This window comes from Oncorhynchus mykiss, chromosome 3, assembly GCF_013265735.2.
Source record: "Oncorhynchus mykiss isolate Arlee chromosome 3, USDA_OmykA_1.1, whole genome shotgun sequence".
Classification (NCBI taxonomy): domain Eukaryota; kingdom Metazoa; phylum Chordata; class Actinopteri; order Salmoniformes; family Salmonidae; genus Oncorhynchus; species Oncorhynchus mykiss.
Genome location: NC_048567.1, coordinates 52,673,925 through 52,692,448, shown reverse-complemented (window position 1 = coordinate 52,692,448; position 18,524 = coordinate 52,673,925). Strand labels below are relative to the sequence as shown.

The window sequence follows — 18,524 nt, the reverse complement described above, 5'->3', positions numbered from 1 at the left end:
CCCGGATAAAGGAGGAGGGTTGGAATTGTGGCATTTAAAAAAACAAGACTCGATAGAAGAAAGTTAATTTGTCGTTCTAAACATATTGAGGGTGTTTTTTACTCACTTTTTGTCTCTCCCGCGACGTTATTCCCCTCTCCTACAGCATCCATCACAACTACGTTCACATGGCCAATTATGCAAATTCGGCGATGACTTTTAGGACAGCCAATAGCTACTTTCCTTACTGAGTGAGGCGTTGGCAACATTGCCCAGGAAGTGTTAGTCATTTTTTTTAAGGAAGTGCTTTTCATTCGCTCGTCGTAGTTTAATTGTTTCCTTGTATGGAGCTGAGCGGGATTGGATTCTACGTAATCGAAACTACACAATAAGAGGAAGGGAACCGAACCTCAAGGTCTGCCTATCAACCACCAGCACAAGGTATCAATTTACTGCACTAGCTCGATTTGCATTATGTAAATTCAACCATTCTACACAATACATTCATATCGCTACATTCTGTGACGTTTGTCTTTTATCATTGATGGTTCAGTGACGCTCATTATGGTTGACAGCCTCATATCTCGTCTCAACAGCTTTTTTCTGTATTTTATATTAATCAACATTCAATGTCACATTCAATTAGTCAATGATCCAATGGAATATCTTACAGAAGTGATTGAACACCAACCAGATCTCACCATGTCAGACACGGTCCCCCTGGAACAGAGGTACAAGGCCAGCATGGTCCTGAGTGGAGCAGGAGATGCCCTGGGCTACAACCATGGTACCTGGGAATTTGAAAATGATGGAGTGTTAATACATGAGCAAGTTCAGAAGAGAGGAGGTCTAGAGAAGCTGGATGCCATAGACTTCCCTGTTAGTGATGACACCGTCATGCACCTGGCTACAGCTGAGGCTCTGGTCAAGGTGGGGGAAGGGGCATCCCTCCCTGTGCTGTATCAAGTCCTGGTGGAGAAGTACATTGTAAGCATGACAGACATGGCTGGAAGAGGAGCAGGTATGTAACAGTTTATATTCCTTTGAGGTGTGTCATGTTGTGTTAACATGAGAGGCAAATGGTAATATTTCTGCACACTTGGCCACGGTACACTTAACTTAGATATAAGTTAAGTGTGACATTTACACTAAAAATCAATCTGTGACCACCGTAGATCGCATGGTTCTGACTGACATTTACACTAAATATCAATCTGTGACCACCGTAGATCGACACGGCTTGCATTGAGCAATAGCCCTGCTTCCCACGTACACAGTAGTATTTTGTTATGAGCCTGTGTGACGTATGATGTGACATCTGAAACCACTTTAAGCTGGGATGTCCCTTCTACCATTTCATTCGCTCTTCTGACTGTCCATCAACTCCTAGCTGAACCCTACCTCACAGATGAAGCACATGCCTGCGATCGTTACATTATAGTACAGCAGGAGAGTGTGGTTTCATCACGGTATTCAAAACATTCACTTTCCTATTGTCAAAGACAATTGGTGCGGCAGGGTAGCCTAGTGGTTAGAGTGTTGGACTAGTAACCGGAAGGTTGCATGTTCAAACCCCCGTGCAAGGTACAAATCTGCCCCTGAACAGGAACAGGCGTTGTTCCTAGGCCGTCATTGAAAATAAGAATTTGTTCTTAACTGACTTGCCTAGAGGTAAAGGTAAAATAAATAGACAATATTAGCATGCAATAAAAGGTGCGTTCCTAACGAGTTCTGGAAGCCAATCTAGAGCTCTGAGACGTTCACAGATTGGGCAGATGTTTTGATCAAGAGAGCCCTTTAGAAAATTTGCTTTCTGCAAACAAATATTTTAACATTTACATTTTTTGTCATTTAGCAGACACTCTTATCCAGAGCAACAGAGTGCAGACATTTTCATATTTTGTTATTTTTTTCAAACTGGTCCCCTGTAGGAAACTAACCCACGCATTGCAAGCACCATGCTCTACCAACTGAACCACATGTATTTTACAGTTCTAATGAAGGTGATATATTAGTCATTTTATAATTTACAGTTTTGTTGAATAGGAAATACAGTTGAAGTCGGAAGTGTACATACATCTTAGCCAAATACATTTAAACTCAGTTTTTCACTATTCCTGACATTTAATCCTAGTAAATATTCCCTGTCTTAGGTCAGGTAGGATCACCACTTCGTTTTAAGGGTGTGAAATGTCAGAATAATAGTAGAGAGAATAATTTATTTAAGCTTTTATGTCTTTCATCACATTCCCAGGTCAGAAGTTTACATTCACTCAATTAGTATTTGGTAGCATTGCCTTTAAATTGTTTAACTTGGGTCAAATGTTTTGGGTAGCCTTCCACAAGCTTCCCACAATGAGTTGCGTGAATTTTGGCCCATTTTTCCTGACAGAGCTCGTGTAGCTGAGTCAGGTTTGTTGGCCTCCGTGCTCGCACACGCTTTTTCAGTTCTGCCCACACATTTTTCTATAGGACTGAGGTCCGGGCTTTATGATGGCCACTCCAATACCATGACTTTGGTGTCTTTAAGCCATTTTGCCAAAGCTTTGGAAGTATGCCTGGGGTCATTGTCCATTTGGAAGACCCATTTCGACCATGCTTTAATTTCCTGAACGATGTCTTGAGACATCGTTCAATATATCAACATAAATTTCCACCCTCATGATGCCATCTATTTTGTGAAGTGCACCAGTCCCTCCTGCAGCAAAGCACCCCCACAACATGATGCTGCCATTCCCGTGCTTCACGGTTAAGATGGTGTTTTCGGGTCGCAAGTGTCCTCCCTTTTCCTCCAAACATAACGATTGTCATTATGGCCAAATAGTTGTATATTTGTTTCAACAGACCAGAGGACATTTCTCCAAAAAGTACGATCTTTGACCCCATGTGCAGTTGCAACCTGTAGTCTGGCTTTTTTATGACGGTTTTAGAGCTGTGGCTTCTTCCTTGCGGAGTGGCCTTTAAAGTTATGTAGATTTAGAGGACTCGTTTTACTGTGGATATAGATACTTTTGTACCGGTTTCCTCCAGCATCTTCACAAGGTCCTTTGCTGTTGTTCTGGGTTTGATTTGCACTTTTCGCACCAAAGTACGTTAATCTCTAGGAGACAGAACGTGTCTCCTTCCTGAGCGGTATGACGGCTGCGTGGTCCCATGGTGTTTATACTTGCGTACTGTTATTTTTATAGAACGTGGTACCTTCAGTCATTTGTAAATTGCTCCCAAGGATGAACCAGACTTGTAGAGGTATCCTTTTTTTTTTGGCATGGCTGATTTCTTTTAATTTTCCCATGATGTCAAGCAAATAGGCACTGATTTTGAAGTTGGGCCTTGAAATACATCCACAGGTACACCTCCTATTGACTCTAATGATGTCAATTAGCCTGTCAGAAGCTTCTAAAGCCATGACATCATTTTCTATGCTGTTTGACAGCACAGTCAACTTAGTGTTTGTGAACTTCTGACCCACTGGAATTGTGATACAGTGAAATAATCTGTCTGTAAACAATTATTGGAAATATTACTTGTGTCATGCACAAAGTAGATGTCATAGCTGACTTGCCAAAACTATAGTTTGTTAACAAGACATTTGTGGAGTGGTTGAAAAACAAGTTTTAATGACTCCAACCTAAGTGTATGTAAACTTCAGACTTCAACTGTACATCATATAAATATTTCACACTTTCATGATTTTTATCATATTTGTATTGTGCAGTTGAGCATTTGTCCTCAAGTGACCTCAGCAATTTATATATTTTTTTACCAGAAAGGTGAGATTTTAACATTTATTGGAGTATGCAACATTACTAGTTATTATGGCCCTGTCATCAAAAATAATTACTTTGGGGGATTTTGTAGATAACATTTAGTTACATTTAAACCCACATGTTGACTTCAATTCAATAATTATACTCCCTCTGTCTCCGCTGTAGGCCTCACCTGCCGCAACAGTGTTGCAAGGCACAGACAGAGAACTGACGAGGACATTAAGATTCCCTTCGACAAGAGGGGCGGAGGGTGTGGGGCAGCCATGAGGGCCATGTGTATCGGCCTGCGCTTCCCCGACCCTGAGCAGGAGCACCTGCTGATAGCAGTAAGTGTGGAGAGTGGGCGTCTGACCCACCACCACCCCACAGGCTACCTGGGAGCCCTGGCTGCAGCCCTGTTCACGGCCTACGCAGTGAGGGGCACCCTACCTGTGGAGGCCTGGGGACACAGACTCATGGAGGTCCTGGACAAAGCCAAGGAGTACGTCAGGCATTCGGGCAATTGTGTGGAGCTGAACATGGCGCACTGGTGAGGCCTTTGTTGTGGTTGGCTGCAGAGGAGGCTGGTGGGCAGAGTGGAACGGTGTCAAACACATGGTTTCCATGTCTTTGATATGTTAGATACCACTCCATTCCAACCATTACAGTACGTCTGTACTCCTATATCTCTGCCCAACAGCCTCCTCTGTTTGACTGTATGCAGGTCACACTTCACACAATGTTCTTGCGCTGCAGGAAATGCAGGTGAACTTCGTGGTTTATGTAAATTCACAGAACTGCACTAACACTCAGTTATATTAACAGTATTCCACATTTTATGTAGCCTCATTTTGCCAGCTAATAGCCTAACTACCGATCACGCAACATTATTGGCTAAACGATAAATTCCTGTTGCTGCAGAATTATTTTGCAGCAACAATACAGGCCAAATTAAATTCCTACATCTATGGCTGGGTTTACAATGTAGAATGATGTGTAAGTTTCATCTGCTTCTGACTAATCTCATTTTTCCAGGGACTACTTTGGAATTCAGTGGAAGTCCTATTTAGAAAAAAGAGGCATTCTGGATGGAAAGAGCAAACCTCAGTTCCCAGAGTCCTACGGTGTGAAGGAGAGGGAGAGTTTCTATAGGGCGGTGAGCTTCAAGGGTTGTGGTGGCGCCAGTGGGCATGATGCTCCCATGATAGCTTACGATGCCCTCCTGAGGGCAGGTGACTCCTGGGTTGAGCTGGCCAATCATGGCTTCTTCCATGGCGGGGACAGCGACTCCACGGCCGTGATCGCTGCTGCCTGGTGGGGCGCACTGTTCGGCTTCAGAGGGGTGCCAAAGATCAACTACCAGAGGCTTGAGTACCGTGACAGACTATCCAAACTAGGGGAACAGCTATACAAGCTCAGGGGAAAACCTCTAGGTTCTTTGAAAGTGTGATGCAAATTAAACCAATAGATGGTTAAAGGTGAAATTCATTACATTTCCTGCAGATCTGGAATTTCAGCTACTTAAACTTTTTTTGACACTAATTTTGCATCCCTTGGTTTTTTTAAAACATATTTTTAAAGAATATTACTGGATCTGGAAAGATTTATAGAGTATTTATGATCTCAAACTGCAGTCTACCTACTGACTAGGAGATGGAGCCAGAATGTTCTGTATAATAACAAACATTTTCTGTAATGGCAACATTTTTTTATTTATTTCCAGCCTATAATCAAGTCTTCACTAACATACATTGATGCTGCAGTTGTTGCACTATTATTGTACCATTTTAGCTATGGCAGAGTGTAAAAACAGACTGTTTTACTTCTGATTAGACTGATGCTAAATGAAGACTAAATGAAGTCTACAAGTACAGTGGTGACCAGAGGGTGGCAGTGTAACTTAACAAATCACTCTTGAAACTCTCTTTCCTGTCTCGCTCTCTCAATTTATTCAATTTCAATTTAAGTTCTTTATTGGCATGGAAAACAAAAACAAGTGAAATGGATAATTAACAAAAGTGAAATAATAACAAATGAACAGTAAACATTACACATGTTCCAAAAGAATAAAGACATTTTAAATGTCTTATGTCTGTATACAATGTTGTAACGATGTACAAAAGGGAAAATAAATAAACATGGGTTGTATTTACAATGGTGTTTGTTTTTCACTGGTTGTCCTTCTCTTGTGGCAACGAGATTGTTCTAGCAATTCTCACATAGGAACTTCATTGGGAGGAAGGATGTTTAATTGGCCATTCTAGGCCCTTTTTTAGGCCTATTAAGACCATGATCTGTGAACTGTACATGATACAGACATATCTTGGTGTCATTATACTCTATAGTGTTCTCTTAAATATTGAGTACTGTATGTCTAGATTCTGAAATACAAATGTTCACATGCATTTATTCAACATAAAAATGAGTATCTCAACTAAAACTGATTTAGCTTATTTTTAGACATTGTTTGTAATGTAACATTTCCAGAATGGGCTCTCTGGTACTTTTTAATGAAATTACCCATTTGTATACATTTACATTATAGCTCATTAACCAATTACAGCCCCCCCTTTAGGATTTCAAATTCAGCAAGTCACCAGCATAGGGAGTTCTCTTTGAATCCATTTTCCCATTCATTGTGTTGGTGCTGATTGTAAAATTGAGCCCACTCTGGAAAGGTGATGTACTTGTTGAGTGTATTGTTCCAAACAATATGGTCTTAAAATGAACGGTAACACTTGACACCTAGTATCATAATATGACACTGTCTTTACCCATATATTTACAGCTGTTGTGACATATATTGCATTATTTTATAGCTGGTTATGACACCTACATAAGTGTCAAACCCACATTGATTTACATGTTATTTCCCTGCCTAGAAGTTTCCTTTTTGTTTGAAAGTTTGTTTCTTAAATCCTTTGTTGTACTCATTACATTTTTTTTCTACATTTTTTTATTCATATTTGAAATTACTTGTAGAAAATACACTTTGATACTGTCAAGAAGCAGTATGACCATCCTGTCACTTTACGTGGACTAAGAAAATACACTATAGTATACAAAACATTAAGAATGGTCATGACAGACTGACCAGGTGAAAACTATGATTCCTTATTGATGTGACATGTCTTTAGACAATTGAGACATGGATTGTGTATGTGTCATTCAGAGGGTGAATGCGCAAAACAAAAGATTGAAGTGCCTGTGAATGGGGTATGGTAGTAGGTGCCAGGCGCTCTGGTTTCTGTCAAGAACTGCAACGGTGCTTGTTTTTTCTCGCTCAACAGTTTCCCTTGTGTATCAAGAATAGTCCACCACCCAAAGGACATCCAGCTAACTTACAACTGTGGGAAGCATTGTATCAAGTCAACATGGGCCAAGTCAACATGCACATTAGTGTACAGACGCCTCACAAGTCCTCAACTGGCAGCTTCATTAAATAGTACCCACAAAACGCCAGTCTCAACGTCAACAGTGAAGGGGCGACTCCGGGATGCTGGCCTTCTAGGCAGAGTTGCAAAGAAAAAGCCATATCTCAGACTGGCCAATAAAAAGAAAATATTAAGACGGGCAAAAGAACACAGACACTGGACAGAGGAACTGTACTGCAGTAATGCAGGTTTGTTGGCCTGCTTGCTCGCACACACTTTTTCAGTTCTGCCCACAACTTTTCTATAGGACTGAGGTCAGGGCTTTGTGATGGCCACTCCAATACCTTGACTTTGTTGTCCTTAAGCCATTTTACCACAACTTTGGAAGTATGCTTGGGGTCATTGTCCATTTGGAAGATCCATTTGTGGCCAAGCTTTAACTTCCTGACTGATGTCTTGAGATGTTGCTTCAATATATCAACATAATTTTCCACCCTCATGATGCCATCTATTTTGTGAAGTGCACCAGTCCCTCCTGCAGCAAGCACCCCCACAACATGATGCTGCCACCCCCGTGCTTCACGGTTGGGATGTTGTTCTTTGGCTTGCACGCCTCCCCCTTTTTCCTCCAAACATAAAATGGTCATTATGGCCAAACAGTTCTATTTTTGTTTCATCAGACCAGAGGACGTTTCTCCAAAAAGTACGATCTTTGTCCCCATGTGCAGTTGCAAACCTTAGTCTGTCTTTTTTATGGCGGTTTTGGAACAGTGGCTTCTTCCTTGCTGAGCGGACTTTCAGGTTATGTCGATATTGGGCTGGTTTCACTGTGGATATAGATATTTTTGTACATGTTTCCTCCAGCATCTTCACAAGGTCCTTTTGCTGTTCTGGGATTGATTTGCACTGAAGTACGTTAATCTCTAGGAGACAGAACGCGTCTCCTTCCTGAGCGGTATGACGGCTGCGTGGTCCCATGGTGTTTATACTTGCGTACTATTATTTATACAGATGAACATGGTACCTTCAGGCATTTGGAAATTGCTCCCAAGGATGAACCAGAGTTGTGGAAGTCTCCCAAACAAATGTGGAGGTCTTGGCTGATTTATTTTGATTTTCCCATGGTGTCAAGCAAATAGGGCACTGATTTTGAAGGTAGGCCTTAAAATACATCCACAGGTAGACCTCCAATTGACTCAAATTATGTCAATTAGCCTATCAGAAGCTTTCCGGACCTCCAATACCAGATTTTGAGGAAGCGGTTGGAATCTGGTGGCGGGATGCCAAGGAGAAGCCTGAAGACTTGTACCCCCTATTCCTCCACTGACAACTGACAAGTGAGAAGAGTGAAAAACTAAAGGCAGGAATATCAGGTAGAATTACATCAGACCTCAGAGTGAGTTATAACAAAGCCAAAGTGCAGTCAATTTTTATTATACCTTTATTTAACTAAGCAAGTCATTTAAGAACAAATTCTTATTTTCAATGACAGCCTAGGAACAGTGGGTTAACTGCCTGTTCAGGGGCAGAACAACAGTTATCAGTTTGGGGGTTTGAACTTGCAACCTTCCGGTTACTAGTCCAACGCTCTAACCACTAGGCTACCCTGCCACCCCGATACTTGTCTTTTTATAATTTCACAGTATTGCAGTGGAGGCTCCTCAGAGGAGGAAGGAGAGGACCATCCTCCTCAGTGAAATTTCATAAAAATAGTGAAACACAAAATAAATATTTTCTGGGATGTCGAAAAAATTTCAGAATGATTTAAAGCTTCCATCGCATCATCCATTAAAAGTTAGATTAAAGAGAGACGTTGACGCAGTGCATGTTTTTTGTGTGCGCTCAAGTAAGCTTTCCAGTTTACACCTGTATTTATTTAGCAGAGATTATAATGCAATCACTCCAGACAGACCCAAGCAAAAACTAATTCCAGAAATGTTGCAGTAGCCTACGCTACACCAAAACATGACAGATCTGACATGCTGTATGGGATGAAAACGAGACGATGTTTCATTCTGATCAACTGTAGTCTACAAATAAGAGCAGCTGTATACAGCTGCATACCTGCAGGCCCATTTGGTCAGGGTGAACTAATTGATAACGTTGTGTATTTATAGTTCATTTGTGTGTCAGGATAAAATGTGAATGTGTTCAAATTTGGTTTATATTCAAAATTGGGCTGGCTAGGCTGTCTATATGTTTTCAATCCAAAATTATTAACTGGAATTAATCAATCAACATAGTGATGACAGTACATTTTTTTATGAAGCCTAAAGTTGCATAGCCGTGCATGATGCATAAAGCAAGCTTAGCCCTGTGAGTTATATTGTCTATCAGTTGTCTCTGTGTCTGGGTAGAGGAAATCCCCCTCTTAATCTAGTCTAAATATAATTAATATGGACAAGCAACAGGTTGCTGCAGTTTGACAGGGTTTTTATCCCCCAGGGCCAGGAGTATTTTTCAGGAGATTTTTAAAACCATGTGACCTGATTGGGGCGGCAGGTAGCCTAGTGGTTAGAGCGTTGGACCAGTAACCGAAAAATTGCTAGATTGAATCCTCGAGCTGACTAGGTAAAAATCTGTCGTTCTGCCCCTGAACAAGGCAGTTAACCCACTGTTCCTAGGCTGTCATTGTAAATAAGAATTTGTTCTTAACTGACTTGCCTAGTTTAAAAAAAGGTTAAATAAATAAATACAATTAGGAAAAACTGGTCCCATCATAGCCCTTATAAAACGTTTTTTTTAACTGATTAAGCACGGTCATACCTTATAGGATCCAGAGTTTTCCTGGTTAGGTTAACAGAGAAGGAAAAACTCAGGGCCCCAGGGGGTAAACATTGCCCCACCACCCTGGGACCTATGGGGCCACCAGTCTGCTTGGAGTTGTCAGGTACAGTGCCTTGCGAAAGTATTCGGCCCCCTTGAACTCTGCGACCTTTTGCCACATTTCAGGCTTCAAACATAAAGATATAAAACTGCATTTTTTTGTGAAGAATCAACAACAAGTGGGACACAATCATGAAGTGGAACGACATTTACTGGATATTTCAAACTTTTTTAACAAATCAAAAACTGAAAAATTGGGCGTGCAAAACTATTCAGCCCCCTTAAGTTAATACTTTGTAGCGCCACCTTTTGCTGCGATTACAGCTGTAAGTCGCTTGGGGTATGTCTCTATCAGTTTTGCACATCGAGAGACTGAAATTTTTTCCCATTCCTCCTTGCAAAACAGCTCGAGCTCAGTGAGGTTGGATGGAGAGCATTTGTGAACAGCAGTTTTCAGTTCTTTCCACAGATTCTCGATTGGATTCAGATCTGGACTTTGACTTGGCCATTCTAACACCTGGATATGTTTATTTTTGAACCATTCCATTGTAGATTGTGCTTTATGTTTTGGATCATTGTCTTGTTGGAAGACAAATCTCCGTCCCAGTCGCAGGTCTTTTGCAGACTCCATCAGGTTTTCTTCCAGAATGGTCCTGTATTTGGCTCCATCCATCTTCCCATCAATTTTAACCATCTTCCCTGTCCCTGCTGAAGAAAAGCAGGCCCAAACCATGATGCTGCCACCACCATGTTTGACAGTGGGGATGGTGTGTTCAGCTGTGTTGCTTTTACGCCAAACATAACGTTTTGTATTGTTGCCAAAAAGTTCAATTTTGGTTTCATCTGACCAGAGCACCTTCTTCCACATGTTTGGTGTGTCTCCCAGGTGGCTTGTGGCAAACTTTAAACAACACTTTTTATGGATATCTTTAAGAAATGGCTTTCTTCTTGCCACTCTTCCATAAAGGCCAGATTTGTGCAATATACGACTGGTTGTTGTCCTATGGACAGAATCTCCCAGCTCAGCTGTAGATCTCTGCAGTTCATCCAGAGTGATCATGGGCCTCTTGGCTGCATCTCTGATCAGTCTTCTCCTTGTATGAGCTGAAAGTTTAGAGGGACGGCCAGGTCTTGGTAGATTTGCAGTGGTCTGATACTCCTTCCATTTCAATATTATCGCTTGCACAGTGCTCCTTGGGATGTTTAAAGCTTGGGAAATCTTTTTGTATCCAAATCCGGCTTTAAACTTCTTCACAACAGTATCTCGGACCTGCCTGGTGTGTTCCTTGTTCTTCATGATGCTCTCTGCGCTTTTAACGGACCTCTGAGACTATCACAGTGCAGGTGCATTTATACGGAGACTTGATTACACACAGGTGGATTGTATTTATCATCATTAGTCATTTAGGTCAACATTGGATCATTCAGAGATCCTCACTGAACTTCTGGAGAGAGTTTGCTGCACTGAAAGTAAAGGGGCTGAATCATTTTGCACGCCCAATTTTTGATTTGTTAAAAAAGTTTGAAATATCCAATAAATGTCGTTCCACTTCATGATTGTGTCCCACTTGTTGTTGATTCTTCACAAAAAAATACAGTTTATATCTTTATGTTTGAAGCCTGAAATGTGGCAAAAGGTCGCAAAGTTCAAGGGGGCCGAATACTTTCGCAAGGCACTGTACATACAAACCACTTTACACCAAGTACATTACAATCACAGAATTTGAAAGAAGCGGTTTCATTTAGTTTTTGCACTACAGAATTCTACAGAGCCCCTGGCTCTCCCTCTACCCCTGCCTCTTGCCCTGCTAGTCGGACTGTCATCAACATTGTCCAACGCAACCAGCGCATACAATGAATGACGTTAGCAGGACATCTAACATCTTGCTATGTGAAATACTTTCTTGCATACATTGGCCATTAGAAAACAATTTCACAAGGTTGGAACTATTGCAGCTAGCACGGAAACTTGACAAATTGCACAACTGTTGTTGTAATACACCAAAAAAAATGGGGATATCTCCTTTAAATCACCCAGAAAATATACCTCTGTTGATATCCCATACATTATCAAGCATTTCACAAGTTTTCCAGATGCTGACTGTTAACTCTTGGTCTGTAGCAGCTTCCCAGCAGAATGGGCTTCGGGTAGGGCAGATGAACCTGTAGCCATATTACTTCAACAATATTTAACATGAGATCCTCTCTAAGCTTTACTGGAATGTGGTTCTGAATATAAACAGTAACACCTCCACCTTTTGGCATTTCTGTATTTTCTGTAGATGTTATAACCATGTATTGCTACCACTGTATCATCAAAGGTATTATCTAAGTGAGTTTCAGAGATTGTCAGAATGTTAATGTAATCAGTTACCAGCAAATTATTGATTTCATGAACCTTGTTTCTTAAATTTCACATATTAACATGGGTTTATTTTTAGTACTTTTTTAGCACCCATGAGAAGCAGGATAGCGTACGCCCGCTTCTCCCTGCGATAGGTCCAGACCTCCCACCGCAGGCAGTGCCCTGTCAGATCCAGAGCAAGGGAAAGGAGCCGAACTTGACGATGAAGCCGCTGCTGGAGTCAGCGTAGATGGAGTCAGCACTGCTGTCGCAGACACAGGCAATCCCAGCAATGAAGGCGCAGGTAGATCAGGCACCAGTGCAGTGACGCTATTCCTTGTCAATCTGCTCCGAACCTCTCGCAGTCACTCCCGTCAGCTTAGCAGCAGGCCCCTGCGTTCGGTTTCCACGACTTGTGACATGGGACCAGCGTTGATTGGGAAAATCTTCTTGCTGTTCTCCATCTACTTCACTACAAGATAGAGGAGACGGAGACAACTTCTTTGGCAGGCAAGTTCGAGGTAGTACAGGCCATTCTGATAGGGACAGATGACAAGGCGAGGAAACATCCACCAGACCCGAGCAGCATCCATTAACAGAAGTTGAGAATGAGAAAGTTCCAATTTGCGTTTTCCCCATAAGTTTGTGCAGAATTAAGGTTTGCTTGCTAAGCATAGCCTCCTCATTCCTGTAATCCTCCACTAGCAAACAATTTCCGCATTGGAATTCCGGATTGTCGATATTGTCCCAGACAAGAGCATAATAAACACAGCTTCTACAGCGCTGGAAACGTTTGTTAGCTATTCCAGGCAAAGTGGGCTCCATTGCAACCTAGCTAACCGGCTAATTGGTAGCAGGTGTTGACACAAAAACGAATGAGCAAAATAAAAAGGAGGTATCCGAGTTTGAGACTTATGCTATGTTAATATATCTGAGTGAGAGTAGATAAGTGCCGCACCAAGACTCTGTTGGAGAAAGTTGTGTCTCTGCTCAGAGTGTGATGAAGTGTGTTGATGGGTTATGAAGTGTTGTTAGGTCAGCTGTTATGACATGGTTACCAAATGAACAAAATCAGAAAGGGTAGTTTTGAAAATATTTGTTATGTTGAGTAAATTAATTGTTTTATTTCACAATCAAGACATACTCCATATTTTAGAGCACGCTGTAAGGAGTATAATGACACCAAGATGTTGTCTGTATCATGTATGTTTCACAGATCATAGGGTCAGCAGGCATGTACGCTGTATGTGAGAATTGCCAGAACAATCAGAGATACCAAAAATATTTTCCACTCCTGCTGGCGTGGAATCGCCCAATAGGCTGTCTTAGAAAATGAGAACTATTGTCAAGGTGTTAGTTAGTCTTATCTTTGAAGAAAAACTGGATAGACAATATGAGAAATGTTCCACCGCTTTTCATGTCAACAACATACGCCTGACCGTTATGGGTTTTTACAGGGGAGTGTGAAATTGAATCTGACAGGCACCCTCTGCCGTTCCATGGAACAAAAACACACGTTCCTAGATTGCATGTTCCACGCACACACACAGACAGGAGACTTCACCTCAACTCAGAACAGAAAGGAGAGGAGCACCCTCCTCAAAGCAATTATTAGCAGGTTTATTTCACGGAGCTAGAGGAGTGAATGTAATATTGTTATTGACACGGAGACTTAGGGTTATAAGGATGTGGAATGTGTCACAATCACCTGTTGTTGATGGTATTCAGGTGAACAATTAAGAGGGAGGTCAAGTGGTCAACTTCTGCAAGTAGCAACAAGCTTTCCAGGACAAGCTGTCCGCAACTGCTGGGGAAGAAGCAGTCCACTGCATACAGTTTAACATTCGCCATCAGTGAAGAGTAAAAGAGTTATAAGTAGTGCAACTACTGGTCTCAGTCATTTAGACCAAAACCTTTTGTAGTCACTTGAATTGCCTAACGTGATGTCACTGAATGATATGTGTCAGCAGTGTGAAATTCCCTCCTCACCAGTGAAGCTCATGACTGTAACTTCACTGAACCTGTAGGCAGATTGCTGTCTTAGCGCTGAAGGAAGTCATGATTCAAACATGGAAAACGGTCAGTGAGGAGGTAGCGAGGAGCCATGTCTGTCAAGAGCAACACGTGTTGCTTAGAGCTCCGTGCCTCAGTCTTCCCCTTGAGGTGTCGGATCTTACACAACACTGCACTGCCAGTCTTCGTCAGTCACCACAGCGTCAGGCCCACCGTTAGCCAACACATTCCTCACTGGAGTATGTCATACTGACAGATTACTCTGTCAAACGTTTATCTCTCTGATCAATAAAGTCACCGGTTGGATTACAGTATGTATATCTAACAAGAACTAGGGCATAACATTTACATTTGAGGCAATGGAGATTGAATAAGTGTTTTTTTTCTCTTCATATGTAGCAACAGCTGGTAACAGGAATAAAAGTTGCTCAGTAAGGCCTGTAGTTGCAGGCTTCAAAAGACGTGATGTGAGAGAATGGCAAGGAGGCAGAGAGGAAATGATTGCCACCATATCATTTCTATCATGACATTTTCAATCTCCACTCTCCCAACAAAAAAGTAATTGCATGTCCCAGATCGACATTAACCAGAGGGAAAATATATGGACCGTAGAATGATTCAGTATATATTGTAATGTTTCCATAATATCAAGTTACTAACTAAACATGCTACCGTATAGTTATGCATTTTATTTTTGGTATGGAGTGTCACCCTATGTCAAGTATTTCACTCCATTAGAAACAAAAAATATGTTTCTTTGATTGCTTTAAAAACAGTCATATAAGAAATAACATCACACCACAGAATGAAATTAGCCAGTTATTGATACAGTACAGGCCAGAGAACATTGGGCTTATCCTTATCTGTGTAGGACAAGTAACATAATCAGTGTATCAATGTGAAACCAAAATAAGCACAAAAAAAAATACAAACTGACGACAGCATTCAACTATTTCAAGGAACTTGGGGTTTTTAGAGTTGTGTGGTCAGCTTTTCAGACTTTTTCCTAAAAGTAAAAGAAAAGGCAATTAATGAACACAAGCATTGCTATTGCCATGGTTTATCAGAAGAATAAAAAAAACATGGTTCCAACTTATTATGAAAAGTGAAGCAGTTGGGCTGACTAACATCTAATGTGATTGATGTGGGGAGTTAGTCACCATAGAACACACCACCTCTTTCAACAGATAATGTAGCTAGTAAGACGTCCACATACAGTGCCTTGCGAAAGTATTTGGCCCCCTTGAACTTTGCGACCTTTTGCCACATTTCAGGCTTCAAACATAAAGATATAAAACTGTATTTTTTTGTGAAGAATCAACAACAAGTGGGACACAATCATGAAGTGGAACGACATTTATTGGATATTTCAAACTTTTTTAACAATTCAAAAACTGAAAAATTGGGCGTGCAAAATTATTCAGCCCCTTTACTTTCAGTGCAGCAAACTCTCTCCAGAAGTTCAGTGAGGATCTCTGAATGATCCAATGTTGACCTAAATGACTAATGATGATAAATACAATCCACCTGTGTGTAATCAAGTCTCCGTATAAATGCACCTGCACTGTGATAGTCTCAGAGGTCCGTTAAAAGCGCAGAGAGCATCATGAAGAACAAGGAACACACCAGGCAGGTCCGAGATACTGTTGTGAAGAAGTTTAAAGCCGGATTTGGATACAAAAAGATTTCCCAAGCTTTAAACATCCCAAGGAGCACTGTGCAAGCGATAATATTGAAATGGAAGGAGTATCAGACCACTGCAAATCTACCAAGACCTGGTCGTCCCTCTAAACTTTCAGCTCATACAAGGAGAAGACTGATCAGAGATGCAGCCAAGAGGCCCATGATCACTCTGGATGAACTGCAGAGATCTACAGCTGAGGTGGGAGACTCTGTCCATAGGACAACAATCAGTCATATATTGCACAAATCTGGCCTTTATGGAAGAGTGGCAAGAAGAAAGCCATTTCTTAAAGATATCCATAAAAAGTGTTGTTTAAAGTTTGCCACAAGCCACCTGGGAGACACACCAAACATGTGGAAGAAGGTGCTCTGGTCAGATGAAACCAAAATTGAACTTTTTGGCAACAATGCAAAACGTTATGTTTGGCGTAAAAGCAACACAGCTCATCACCCTGAACACACCGTCCCCACTGTCAAACATGGTGGTGGCAGCATCATGGTTTGGGCCTGCTTTTCTTCAGCAGGGACAGGGAAGATGGTTAAAATTGATGGGAAGATGGATGGAGCCAAATACAGGACCATTCTGGAAGAAAACCTGATGGAGTCTGCAAAAGACCTGAGACTGGGACGGAGATTTGTCTTCCAACAAGACAATGATCCAAAACATAAAGCAAAATCTACAATGGAATGGTTCAAAAATAAACATATCCAGGTGTTAGAATGGCCAAGTCAAAGTCCAGACCTGAATCCAATCGAGAATCTGTGGAAAGAACTGAAAACTGCTGTTCACAAATGCTCTCCATCCAACCTCACTGAGCTCGAGCTGTTTTGCAAGGAGGAATGGGAAAAAATGTCAGTCTCTCGATGTGCAAAACTGATAGAGACATACCCCAAGCGACTTACAGCTGTAATCGCAGCAAAAGGTGGTGCTACAAAGTATTAACTTAAGGGGGCTGAATAGTTTTGCACGCCCAATTTTTCAGTTTTTGATTTGTTAAAAAAGTTTGAAATATCCAATAAATGTCGTTCCATTTCATGATTGTGTCCCACTTGTTGTTGATTCTTCACAAAAAAATACAGTTTTATATCTTTGTGTTTGAAGCCTGAAATGTGGCAAAAGGTCGCAAAGTTCAAGGGGGCCGAATATTTCGCAAGGCACTGTATCTACCACCCCCAGTTAACTTCTTGATGCACCCATCCCGTTAACGGGATCATTTTCAACGTCCGCTGAATTGCAGAGCGCCAAATTCAAATTAAATTACTAAAAATATTTAATTTTCATGGAATCACAAGTGCAATATAGCAAAACACAGTTTACCTCGTTGTTAATCCAACTGGCATGTCAGATTTCAAAAAAACTTTTCGGCGAAAGCATACCAAGCGTTTATGTATGGACATCTGTCTCAGCAGACAAAACATTACAAACAGCTAGCAGCCAAAAGCAATAAAATGAATTGCTTACCTTTGATGATCTTCGGATGTTTGCACTCACGAGACTCCCAGTTACACAATAAATGTTCCTTTTGTTCCATAAAGATAATTTTTATATCCAAAATACCTCCATTTGGTTGGCACGTTATGTTCAGAAATCCACAGGCTCGAGCGTTCACGACCAGGCAGACAAATTCCAAATAGTATCCGTAAAGTTTGTAGAAACATGTCAAACGTTTTTTATAATCTATCCTCAGGTTGTTTTTACAATATATAATCGATAATATTTCATCCGGACTGTACCTCCTTCAATAGGAGAGAGAGAGTAAATGTCTGCTCCAAGCTGTTGCGCATTTAAAATGCTGCTGGCACCCAGCCATACAATGATGCGATGTGATCTTTCGCGCTCATTTTTCAAAATAAAAGCCTGAAACTATGTCTAAAGACTGTTCACAACATGTGGAAGCCATAGGAAAAGGAATCGATATCCCTTTAAATGGAGCGAAGGCAGGCAATGGAACAGAGAGCTTTCAGGAAAAACAGCACTTCCGGGTTGGATTTTCCTCAAGTTTTCGCCTGCAATATCAGTTCTGTTATACTCACAGACAATATTTTTACAATTTTGGAAACTTTAGAGTGTTTTCTATCCTAATCCGACAATTATATGCATATTCTAGATTCTGGGCCTGAGAAATAGACAGTTTCATTTGGGTACGTTTTTCATCCAAACATCAAAATACTGCCCCCTACACTCAACAAACTAACCCACCATCTCTGTGTTACAGTACAGTACAGTGCTGGCAACATTGTGACCCATGAGCAATGTAAACATGTCATTCATATTTCATTGGGGTATTGATTTGAGGTCCGAGGTGGGGGAGCAATGGGACTAGGTTAGCCTCTGTAGCAGTTTGGCTGAAATTATTTGTGGTTTATTCATGTCCAGGAACTCCTAGGAAGGGACACAAACACTATCACACCTTACATGCTCAGGTTTGGGATGGCTCTTCCTGACCTCGTCCTCCTGAAGCAAAAAGGAGATGGAAGTGTAGCGTCTAGAATTATTTGGTTATCTTTTTTGTTTCATTTCTAAGAAAGCTAAAGAGGATTCAGGTAACTATATACACA

At 41.2% G+C, this 18,524-nt stretch overlaps 1 protein-coding gene across 1 annotated transcript; it reads left to right on the top strand.

The window, feature by feature from the left end:
• Positions 1–270: 270 nt before the first annotated feature.
• LOC110520181 (ADP-ribosylarginine hydrolase) lies at positions 271–5,526 on the top strand. Its single transcript, XM_021597319.2, has 4 exons — positions 271–420; positions 653–1,000; positions 3,912–4,275; positions 4,761–5,526. The coding sequence occupies exons 2-4, from the start codon at positions 682–684 to the stop codon at positions 5,173–5,175; spliced, it is 1,098 nt and encodes a 365-aa protein (XP_021452994.1). The 5' UTR covers positions 271–420; positions 653–681; the 3' UTR covers positions 5,176–5,526.
• Positions 5,527–18,524: the final 12,998 nt, after the last annotated feature.